The sequence below is a fragment of the Octopus bimaculoides genome, chromosome 1 (assembly GCF_046866305.1).
Source record: "Octopus bimaculoides isolate indiv1 chromosome 1, ASM4686630v1, whole genome shotgun sequence".
NCBI classification, from domain to species: Eukaryota; Metazoa; Mollusca; class Cephalopoda; order Octopoda; family Octopodidae; genus Octopus; species Octopus bimaculoides.
Window position 1 is genome coordinate 154,423,619 of NC_142928.1, and position 12,522 is coordinate 154,436,140.

General features: G+C 34.4%; 1 protein-coding gene across 1 annotated transcript in view; it reads left to right on the forward strand.

Moving 5' to 3' along the window:
* Nucleotides 1-1,617: 1,617 nt before the first annotated feature.
* The window catches only part of LOC106870639 (pre-mRNA-splicing factor SYF1), a 32,847-nt gene continuing 21,942 nt past the window's right edge, over nucleotides 1,618-12,522 (forward strand). Inside the window, exons 1-7 of the mRNA XM_014916783.3 lie at nucleotides 1,618-1,724; nucleotides 4,302-4,450; nucleotides 6,256-6,379; nucleotides 8,049-8,246; nucleotides 8,949-9,083; nucleotides 10,263-10,427; nucleotides 12,325-12,469. Coding sequence (XP_014772269.1) covers nucleotides 1,692-1,724; nucleotides 4,302-4,450; nucleotides 6,256-6,379; nucleotides 8,049-8,246; nucleotides 8,949-9,083; nucleotides 10,263-10,427; nucleotides 12,325-12,469 — 949 coding nt within the window. The 5' untranslated portion in view covers nucleotides 1,618-1,691. The remainder of the gene's footprint in view (nucleotides 1,725-4,301; nucleotides 4,451-6,255; nucleotides 6,380-8,048; nucleotides 8,247-8,948; nucleotides 9,084-10,262; nucleotides 10,428-12,324; nucleotides 12,470-12,522) is intronic.

A 12,522-nucleotide genomic window follows, 5' to 3' on the forward strand; every position in this document is an offset into this window, starting at 1 on the left:
CTTTTCAAAGTGTGATAGTTGCATTGGGTTGCTGATTTTGGTATCCTGATATATATATATATATATATATATATATATACATACAGAAAACTGGCTACAAAAACCAAAATTGTTGTCTATAAGGCGTGCGTCCTTAGTACGCTACTTTATAACACTGAGACATGGAGACTCTACTCTAGACAGGAACGGCGCTTCAACGTTTTTCCCCTTCGCAGTTTAAAACGCATCTTGGACATCGAGTGGACCGACTACATCACCAACACCGAAGTCTTCAACCGAACCAAGATACCCAGCATACACATCTTGCTCCAGCAGCGTCGTCTGCGCTGGCTCGGTCATGTTCATCGCATGCCAGACGGAAGGATCCCAAAAGACCTCTTGTATGGGGAATTGGCTACTGGCACAAGAGCACGAGGATGACGTCATCATCGTTTCAAAGATATTTGTAAGAGAGATATGAAGTCGCTTGACCTGGACGTCCTGAGATGGGAGGAGGTTGCAAAAGATCGCCCACACTGGAGGCAAATACTGAAAAAGGGAATGAAGAGAGCGGAAGAAAAACAGGTATTCGCCATCAGAGAAAAGCGCACTCGACTGAAAGAAATATCATCAGCACTGACAGAGAGCTCCTTCAAATGCAGTCACGCTATATGCGTGACTGCCACTCCCGTGTGGGCCTGTACAGCCACAACAGGTGCTGCACCACCATCAGTAGCTGACATGATATCTTTGGGCGCAGATCCATGGCCTCTCGAGAGTAGTACGGATAATACTAGTAAGACGTTGAGTTATTTCCCTTGTATATTTTTATTTACTTTTTTTACCACCCTAGACTTGAAGATTACCATATAGGTATATATACATATATATATATATATATATATATATATATATATATATATATATATATATATATATATATATATATATATAATTATTACAATTAAAAGGGTAAAGGATTATCAATTTATTAATTTATTAATAAATTAATAATTAATAATTTACACTTTAGCTGCTATTTCTGAACTTCGGTATGTGGTGAAGCAACTGTTGCTGACCCCCTAATTATGTTTATAAATATATATATTTAGAATTTGGTCATTTTACAAAATAATCATTTTCATAACTAAAGATAAAAATTTGATTGGCGTCCCTGGATATTTCGTCCACCACCACTAGTCATTCTATCATATTCATAAGCACAGTAATTATCTTTGGTGGAAACAGTAGTGTGCCTAATATAATAAGTAACTAATGGTTTTATCCTTCTACTTTCTGTATTCAAGTTACAAGCAGTAACTTTGTCATCAATTCAGAAGTACGTATAAAACTTTCGGAAAATTGGCCTTGTGCCTAGTGGAAAGAAATCAGCTAGAGGAATTAACAAAATGCGGGAAATTCTAAAATCTGGAATTCGGCAGCTCAAAGTGCAAAAAATTTCAGGCCAAAGAAAAGTATATATTCTCAGAATATTATCGTTTTTAGAAAGAAAAAATAGAGGTTATTTTATAGTTATAAGATACTTGTATATTATATTACTTGTTAAGAAATTACTTTTAATGCTAATTCTTTATTTCGTTTCAGTGTATTTCAGCGAGTTTTATAATAACTTTAACTGATTTCTAAAATGGCTGCCTGCTAGAGATTTTATAAAAATGTTTTAAACAATTTAATTGGTATAAAGAAGCAATATGCCGACATCAGCATTAAAAGATATATATTTTGTAAGTATATATAATTAAATTAACATTATTCAGTATTTATCTAATCTTGAATACATTAATTTTAAAAACTTTTATTTCTTTTATAATAATTTGCCGAAGATTTTACTCGACTTCTATTTCTTCTCTATTTCCCAATATTGTGTATTGAACTTTCTAAATTAAATGTAACATAATAACTTTATTTATTTCATTGCAATAATGTTATTATAAAATTCCCTGTCATTTATCCATGTGAACATATTTACGTGTCTTTCAATTTACACTCCATTCCGTCTTACCATATGAATAATCTCCCTTTTGTTTTGAAACATTTCTTAACTACTTTTACAATTTTTTTCATTAAAAACCATACAAATGTTCCTCTTCCGTTTAATAAAAAAAAATTCAAGAGCAACTGTATTTGGTATATAACTTATTTACATAGGATGCTCGTAGTTTCTTTTATTTTGCTTATAATAAACAAGACTGCAATAGTTATGAGAAAACCGGGTTAGATCCACAGTATTACTCCAGTGCGTCAAGTTTCTGAAGTCAAATCCCACTTGGATCGCTTAATTTTTCAGTTTTGCACTTGTTACAGAAACTATTCCACAGATTTCTAACAACTTGTTTTTCTACCTCGAATAATTAAGCTGAATTGAAAATATAACTCAATCTAGTAAAAATGTCAAAGTTCAAACATGTGCCCGACTCTCCAGGAACAATAAAATATTGGAAATGTTTCGTGTATTTTCTTTAGTTTGGGTTTAAAGGAGTGAGTAGATAGGGAAATTTCGGCACTATCATGCTATTAGCTGTCAGAAGTGAAAGTGCTCACTGCTAGTGAAGTATCTGTCTGTCTGCCTGTATGCCTGTCGATTCTTTGGCTACTGACAGCTAATCAGATCACATCTCACAGTCGTTCCTTCTTCCACAAAGGTGATCAAAGGGATTCCAGTCGTGACCATCCCGTTTTTAAGGGTATGTAAGACTACATTATGGAATGTATTCTCTTACATTCCATAATGTAGTCTTATATACCCTTAAAAGCTGGATGGTCACGACTGGAATCCCTTTGATCATAGGTTTGCTAAATCAGATCTGACCTCAGTCTAAGCAAGAACATTGATTACAGTTTAAAAAAATGTATTTGATGAATCTATACATCGATTTCTAAGGGGAAAAACCCTTGTTGTAATAAGGAATAATTGACTATACTCTGTTTTTTATTTATTTTATAGCTTTGCTAACTACTTTAAATTAATCTATCTTTAAAAAAGTATAAAATGAAGTTATTGATGTAACATGTATATTATAAATAGATTAACATTTAAATGATCTAATATCAAGATTGCATATTATAATTTCTCCTATCACTCCTCACATTTTATAAAGTTTTTTGCTAAGGTGCTAATAACGCTATTTTGTGTCCAAATACTCAGTTTTAACAAACCCGGATTGATTCTGCAATAATTTCACCCATCAAATGTTGCTATTAAATAGAGGCTACTGCCTGTGCCAGTTATTTTAAACTTCCGTGATCATTTCTATTCTAAACAGGGAGGTTTGCATTTAAGAAAAAAGTTATTTTTTGTTTCTTTACACAGTTGCAATACTTTATAACCTGTTCAAAAGATTATAAAGCTTTTACTTTTGAGTAAATAAAAATGCATTATATTACTGTTTGATTTATAATTAAAAACAGCTTCGTTAATTGACATATACTCACAAATGAATCTCTAGACCACAGATGTACTTTTTCTTCACTCCCACCTTTTTTCTGCTAAATGCTACTACAGAGATCTCTGCTCCTTAGAACTCCCTGGTCAAGTGCTCAGGCACTTGAGACTCACTCTTCTCTCATCCTCTTGTCACCCATATTGTGTCCACACCTCCAGGTCCTGCACTAGCCACTATGCCTAACTCCTTGCTCCCTAAGATATCATCCCTCTGGAATTCCCTTCCTGAACATGTTTCTCCTGTATGCTTCAGTTTGCATCTAATCATGAGGGGCATTTAGCCCAACCATCTCACAATCCTTTCCTCTAAATCAAACCAAAAAGAAAAAAATTATCTGCCACAATAAGGTCTTGTTGACATGGAACAGCTTGCCTCAAATGTAAATAAGTTACCATTTTTGATTCTGAAAGAACTAAAATTAGCTGCAGTAATCCACATCTCATTTTACTTAGGTTAAACCATAAAAATTAGATTAGATATCTCTTTAGAATTTCTTTAAGATAACAAAATATGTAAAAGCTGTCTGTTGAAGAGTGAAGTTAGTTTATCTTACAAATATGTGATACTACACTTGAGATATCCAATTTCATTCACCTGTGAATGTAGTCCACCAACTGCTTGCATCACTGAAAGAAAAGTCACTAAATCGTTATGTAGATAATTCTAATTTGAACATTTTATTCAAATATTGGAATAGGATATTATTTTAACTTCATATTCTTTCTAATACTAACCACTCTCTCTCTCTCTCTCTCTCTTTCTCTCTCTTATACACACACATGCCACAATAGATAGGTGTAATCATTTATATTTTTACCAACCATCATTATACTGTATGTCTGTCTTTTACATTTCCAGGAAGAAGATGATCTTCCTTATGAGGAGGATATCCTTCGAAACCCCTACTCTGTCAAATGTTGGCTTCGTTATATTGAACACAAGAAAGAAGCTCCAAAAAATGTTATAAACATGATATACGAAAGGGCCATTAAAGAAATGCCTGGAAGGTAATGGTATAATTTGGAAATATGTCTTTATTATTCTTGTTTGATTATTTAGTTTGGCTGATGAGAGCAGTGTAGTAGATGTTCATATTCAGCTTCTGAGGCTGAGGTCATTATGTAAAATGTTAGCAAGAAAAGATTTCAGATGGTTGTGTACTTGGTAGAATGATTTGATCAAAGTGTTTAGTGTGAGATGATTTTTAGGGTAAGACAGAATAGGAATGAAGGGGAGAGATGAAGATGATAATGAAGTTTAGTCCCAGTTTAACTCTCACACAGTAAATCTGGTTACAAATGTTCTAACCCAACCACCTTATCTTTTTTGGAGTAAGTAGGGCCACATATTTAACGTTTTAGTGCTTATTTGATGCAGTAGGTGTCATCTGAAGGAAGTTGGTTTCTATTTCTAGGCAATTGAACAATCATATAGAAGTTTTCTTGACTCAGAGAGGCAGGTGAATTGGGTGGGAGTGGTATACAGCTTACCATATATACTCATATATAAATCACACTCGTTTTGTCTTATAATATCTGGTTTCAGCATTTGACCCATGTATAAGCTTCCAGCTATTTTCTATAAGTACTGTTTGTGACATTGCTTAAATTTATCAACTTCATTTAACATCCGTTGTCCATCCTACCATGGGTTGGACAGTTTGACCAGGGCTGGCAAACTGAAAGGCTGCTCCAGACTCCAGTCTGATTTGGCATGGTTTCTACAGCTGGATCCCCTTCCTAATGCCAACCACTCCGATAGTGTAATGGGTGCCATTTGCATGACACCAGTATCTGCCACGACTGCGGTTTTACTTGGCTTGATGGGTCTTCGTCTCAAGCACAACATAATGCCAAAGGTCTTGGTCATTCATCATTGCCTTCATGAGGCCCACCACTCGAAAGGAGCTTTTCACATGCCACCAGCATCAGCCACTTTACCTCTGTGAGGCCCAACACTTGAAAGATGTTCTTTTATATGTCACTAGCACAGGTGCCAGCTATGTGACATGAGCATCAGCCACGACTATGATTTCACTTGGCTTGACAGGTCTTCTCAAGCATAGCATATCGCCAAAGGTCTCAGTCACTGGTCATTGCCTCTGTGAGGCCCAAAGTTCAAAGATCATGCTTAACCACCTTGTCTTTTACTTGTTTCAGTCATTTGACTGTGGCCATGCTGGAGCACCACCTTTAAAACCTTTCAAATATATTATATTGAAATTACCCCATTTTTCAAAAGCTTTTGACATCATTTCACTTGGAATACTTTCTAATGTTTCTTTTACGCCTTGTACAGCAATATCTCTGCCTACTTTTACTGACCTAATGCTAAACCATTTCTTTTCATGAATCTCATACACCACCCAATTGAAGCATGGAACTTTTGGAGTAATATATTTACTTGGATAGTTGTAATGCCTGGTCATGAGGAAATATTACCTTACTTGGAAACTGGTGAGGGTTGGTGACAAGAAGGGCATCCAGCTGTAGGAAGTCCACCTCAACAAAATTCTGTCCCATGCTTGCATGGGTCTGATACTAAAATGATCATGAAGATAGACATATAGTCACTATGATTAATGATCACAGAATATGAGGACCAAAAAGTTTAGTTGTGTAGCAAGTTTGAAAGGTTTAGTTGTATTCATGTGTAATAGTGCTAAACTATTTCCTTATTGTTTATAGTTATTGTACAAACTCAAAATGGTGAATTTATTAAAGGATATTCATTGTTGGAAATTCAATTAAAATCTATTATAAATTTTGAATACTTAAAGTAATTCTAAAATTCTTTTGTTTTTCTCTTTTAGTTATAAATTATGGTATAATTACTTAAAGCTTCGATGCAGGCAAATCCGTGGTCGCTGTATCAGTGACCCTGCTCATGATGACGTGGCTAATGCATATGAAAGATCTTTGGTCTTCATGCATAAGGTATATGTTATTTGGTTTCTTTTGAATTTTACAGTTTTCCTCCTGTCTATGGCATTCTTCATTCATAATTATTCTTCAGAATGCTTAATATATTTTTCAAAGCAGTGAGCATTTTCCTTTTGATTTACTTTAAATGATATTTTAATACTTTAATTATACTTTAATGAATTTGTCACTAATAATGCATTCATTTTGCGCAAATTAAATTATAAATTCTGTACTCCAACATATATATCAATAACTCTGCATGAAAACTGATACAGAAGGGAACTACTTTAGTCTAGCTTCAGGAAACTTCGCTAGTCCCAGTGGCATGATAATATGCATCTAGCCAATACTGTGAGACAAATACAAAAACAAAGTTGATTGATTTTCACTGTGTGCTAGTTAATGTGAACCATAACAAGATGCTGAAACCAGTCCAACCTCTGCCAGCATGGAAAAATAGACAAAGTGTTGTTGATGTTGATGATAATCATTTAATTTGCATTTGGTATAATCATATTGGCCATGTGAGAAGAACAGCAGGGACTATCCTATAGATGCAACACAAAGGACTTAGCTACTCTTAACTGTAAAGTAGACCAGTTAAGTGACTTAATCATCATCATTTAATGTTCAGCTTCCATGCTAGTGTGGATTAAACAGTTTGACAGGATCCAAAATGTCAGAGGACTTCATATAGTTCCAATGTTTGTTTTGGCATAGTTTCTTTAACCGGATGCCCTTCCTAATGCCAGCCACTTTACCGTGTGTACTGGCTGCTTTTTCATGACACTGGCACTAGTGAGGTTGCCAAATAACTCACAAGATAATAAAGAAAAGCCCCTTGACTGAGTTGGGTTGTAGTAAAAAGGAAGGTGACATGCCAGATGTTAAGAAGCTAAAGTATGACCAAAAGACAAAGACAGATGTCTTCATATTGAGGAAATATGTGGTTTCCCACACATTATATAAGGGTGAGTTGTTGGAAATAGGTGGTTTCCCACACATTATATAAGGGTGAGTTGTTGGAAAGAAGACAATGATGGTGGTGATGAGGTACATTTCATAAGTGTCTAACATAGTGACTCAGGCAGTGTGAGTGAAAAATTGAGTTTCCCCCCTCTTGAATTTTTTTTTTTTTTTTTTTTTTTTTGTCTTGCAAGTACTTGGTGACACTGTCAGTGCAGGTGCCACTTTAAAACACCCGGTTCACATTGCAAAGTGGTTAGTGTTAGGAAGAGCATCCAGCCATAAAACTCCTGCCAAAACAGTCTGGCAGCAGCAGTGAAGAAGAAGAAGAACTGTGTGAAAACTTGTTGGATGGATTGCACCTCTCTTTCAAAGATTCAGCTTGTTACTTTTTATCACAGTATTTCACCAGATAATTATGTTAAAACTGCATTACTATCTGTGAAATGCTCAGCCACTTACATACTAATTTAATGACCATCCTGTTTTATTTTGGTGGGTAATGTTCCTTCTACTACATTAGCCAATATTTCCTTTTTCCTTTCAGCTGGTAAAGTGTGGCTTGAGGGATATTTAGCTGCAATTTTTTTATGTTAAGTGACCATGTATTGACTGTTGGTTTTTACTTGCTATGAATCCTCATTGAGTGCTACTATACTCTCGTATAATATTATAAACCAAATCAAAACTAATGATTTTTATATTCTTTTCACAGATGCCTCGTATTTGGCTTGACTATTGCCAACTTCTTATGGACCAATGTAAAATCACCTCCACTAGATATACATTTGATCGAGCTTTGCGTGCTCTCCCAATCACTCAACACCATAGGATATGGCCTCTATATTTACAGCTGGTAACTATGTATCCCTTACCAGAAACAGCTGTCAGGGTCTATCGACGATATTTGAAGGTAATTTGAGGTCTAAAGTCTTTATATATATAAATATATTTTTTTATTTTCATAAAAACTAAGGTATGAAAATATTTTTCTTCCTTTTTTTTTTTTCCTTTGATTGATATATGCTTTTTTTTTCATAAAGACTGACAAGAGTCAGTTATTGATATTGTAAGCATTTGTTATTAGGATAAACACATACTCCTCATTTGTATGTTTGTGAATATAGGTATCTTATACATAAAAATGCTTGTGAAAAATTCCCTAAGTTTATAAAGATAGTTATACTGTAAAGTATCAAACTCTTAACTCAAAGTTTAATCTAGCCTACAAATTCCTTTTCTTTAAAATCAATTAATATTCTTCATTTATCATACTTTTAATTTAACAAGTAGGCAGTTCAGTTGCTCATTGTCCAAACTATTGTAGGATCCTTCATTGTAGCTTTATCAAAATGCAACATCTTTTACCATATACAGTTTTAGTTTAGATTCTTTACCAGAAATATACAGAAAATGATATTGAAAAAATGTTTACATCAATCTTCTTTTACCAAAATGATTGTAATAATTCTTTTGAAAAGTTTTCATTTAATTGTATGTATAATCATCTCTCTCTCTCTCTCTCTCATCTTATACTTATTTCATTGCAATATAATCATGTAAATAATCTTCACTGATTCTAATATTACTGGTTATTTTATGCATTTTTTTATAGCTTAAGAAAGAAGATACTGAACAATATATTGATTACCTAATATCTATTGATTGGCTTGATGAAGCGGCACAACGTCTAGCAACTATTATAAATGATGAACAGTTTGTCTCAAAAAAAGGAAAATCTAAACATCAAGTAAGTTATTCCACTGATGGACTTCAAGCATTTAAATCATATCAAATAGTTTATGGTGTGTGTGAAAGATAGCTGTTCATCACTATGCTGTTATCAGTTTGGCATTCAGCTTCCTGATTTTGAAGGGCTTGCAATATAGCAACCTTATATACATCTTCTAACATTAATAGAACCAATGCAGTACTTGTATATAGAAAAATAGGATGAGTGTATATCTGAGGCTATGAAGAGAATTAGATTAACCAGCATGCAGTCAGTATTTCATTAACTAAAGAATATCATTAGTCAATATAGTATCTTATTATTAAGAGATTTTGAAAATTAAATTAAATGTTCATTGGTATAAGAACAGTAATGAATTTATATATTTTTTCCTACATTACCAACAGATTATAAATCTCATGTAATCCTCTTTTAGTTGACATAGTTAATAGAATAGTTCTACCAATAAAAATATAATAATTCTACCAGTTACACAGCATGTGATTTGTGAGTACAGATTAAAGTAGGACAGAGTTCAGACAAGAATATAACAGATCTTAATGTATACACCTGTCATTGCAAAGTGTTTTTAAACATACATATATATTTTCATGATTTACAACAACAGTTGTCTATTGTATGTAGAAAATGTTAGAGAGATAATTGACAGGAGTAAAGACAGGTGTAAATAATGTATGCTTTTAAACTAGTAAAAGTTATTCTGTCGAGGCCATGACAAAACATTAACAGCTGGCTAAATGAGAGAGGGAGAAACGAAACAGCTTACCCATAGCTGCCAGTGATGGCAGAGAAAAAGAAATTGCATGTTTTCTTTATGTAGCCAGAAAATGGCTCACAGACTACTACTCTTTGATTGACTAAAATAACAAACAGAACTAAGATGAAACTAAAATCTGCATAAGATTATTAAGAGGTTAAGGAAAACATGTAATGTAAAAAAAGCAATTGTAATATAACAAAAATATATAATTTTTATTTAAATTGTGCAAGATGTATTTTCATTTGAAATCTCATCATTTTTTTGTTTTCTTATAATTATAGAATAAATGAAATAGCTTTCCTTCAGCTGTCTTTTTCTTCTGTTGCTAAAAATAACTGAAAAAAAAACTATTTGTCTTTTGTTTGGTATGTAAAGGTTTATGTATGCTTTATTATTCAATTACCTTTGTATTTCAGTTATGGAATGAGTTGTGTGACCTAATTGCAAAACATCCTGACAAAGTAACTTCTCTAAAAATTGAACCAATTATTCGACAAGGTCTCAAATTGTATTCTGATCAAATTGGAGTCCTTTGGAATTCAATGGCTGATTATTACATTCGAGGTGGACATTTTGAAAGAGTAAGCAGAAATATATTTTAACTCCTATCAACAATTTCTTTTCTTTAATAACAGATATTGTTTTTTCTTTAAATGTCAAAGGGGATCCTTAGAAGTAGTAGATAATTTCTGTTACATAGACAACCAAATTAGCAGTGGAGGAAAATGCTCTAATAGCATACAGCTGGGCAAAGTTGAGAGAGCTATTTTCTCAAACTGAAAGACAGATTGTATGAATCTATGCTACATAGAGGCAAAATGTGAGCTGTGGATGCAGTTCATGCAAAGGTTTGATACATATGAAGCCAGCATGCTCTGCTGGATGTGCAATGTCAGTGTGCATGTACTACAAAGTGTTAATGTGTTGAGATAAAAATTGTTTATAAGAGGTATCAGATGTAATGTGTGGGAGAGAAGACTGTGCTGGTATGGTCATATGATGCATATGGATGAAGGCAGCTGCATAACGAAGTGCCAAACTCTAAATGTGTAGGGAACCTGTGAAAGAGGACCTAAGATCATGTGGCATGAAGTGGTGAAAAATGCTTTTCAGTTGTTAAACTTCACAGAGGAGATGACAAAGGACCAAGTTGATTGGCAATTTGCTGTGCTTGAGAAGACTCATCCAGCCAAGTAAAATTGAGGCCATAAAGGCACATCTTTTATGTCCATGTCCCTGTCAGACCACTCCCCCTCAACCCATCATCCTAACACCTCCCCCTCCTTCCACTTGTGTTCTCCTCTTGCTGTAATTCCCTCCCTTCTATCTCACACTTTCCCTCACACACTCATGTCCTTGTTGAATCTCATCCTCAACATATCCTCCTAACACCACCTCCCTCTCCCTGTATCCACTTGCTACATTCTCTTTCCCACCTCTCCATCTCCTGCTTTCTTTTCACAATCTCAAACTCACCCACTCACTCACTCTATCCAACCTTTTATTCCACTTCGCTTACATACAGTTGCTAGTTACTTGAGTGTACTATCCCCATCACATCTTCCATCATCTCTCTCTCTCTCTCTCTCTCTCTCTCCCTCTCTCCCTCCCTCCCTCCCCCCCTCTCTCCGATGTTTCTTCTCTGCTGCAAAACTCCTGTTTCTGTCCCTGTATTCATACTCTAACCTCTCCTCACCTAGCACGAAGCACCTCTCTCAATACACCCAACTCATTTAAGGAGTCTTGTCCTGTCTCCAAGTTATCTGGTAACCTCACTGCTGCTAGTGCCATGTAAAAAGAATCCAGTATACCTTGTAAAGTGGTTGGTGTTACAAAGGTCATCCAGTAGTAGAGACCATGCCAAAAGCAGATAGTAGAGCTTAGATAGTTAAAATTAAAAAAACTATGATAGTTATGGATGTTTAGTTAGCTAGGAAATATTCACCAACCTGTTCTTTTCATGAAAAATACTTTGAAATATTGTATTTCTACTTATTTGTTTATTTAGTTTTAAAGTAAAATATATCATTATCATCATTGTTTAACGTCCGCTTTCCATGCTGGTATGGGTTAGACAGTTTTACAGGAACTGGTAAATAGGAGAGTTGTGCCAGGGCCCTTCCTGATACCAACCACTCCAATAGTGTAATGGGTGCTTTTTACATGTCACCAGTGTGCCATTTACATGACACCAGTAACAGCCATGACTATGATTTTCGGTGTCATGTAAAAAGCACCCGTTACACTCTTGGAGTGGTTGGCATTTGAAGGCATTCAGCCATAGAAACCATGCCAAATCAGACTAGAACCCAGTGCAGCTCGCCAATATATAATTGTCGTAATTAGCTTATCATTTTTTTGTTCTGTTATATTTTAATCTGACATTTCTATAATGCTGCATTTTAAATTTCTCTTCTAACATTTACAAGTGGAAGATCTTTTTATGTTATTTACTTAAAAATAAATTCTTTATATCAGGCTCGTGATATCTATGAAGAAGCTATTCAGACAGTCGTAACAGTCAGGGATTTTACCCAGGTATTTGATGCATATGCTCAGTTTGAGAAAAATATGGTTAGTGCAAAAATGGAAGCCATGTCTGATTCAGGAACATCTCAAGAAGGTAACATTGTGTTTATTTATTTATTCAACAACTCATTTATCAACTGAACTGTT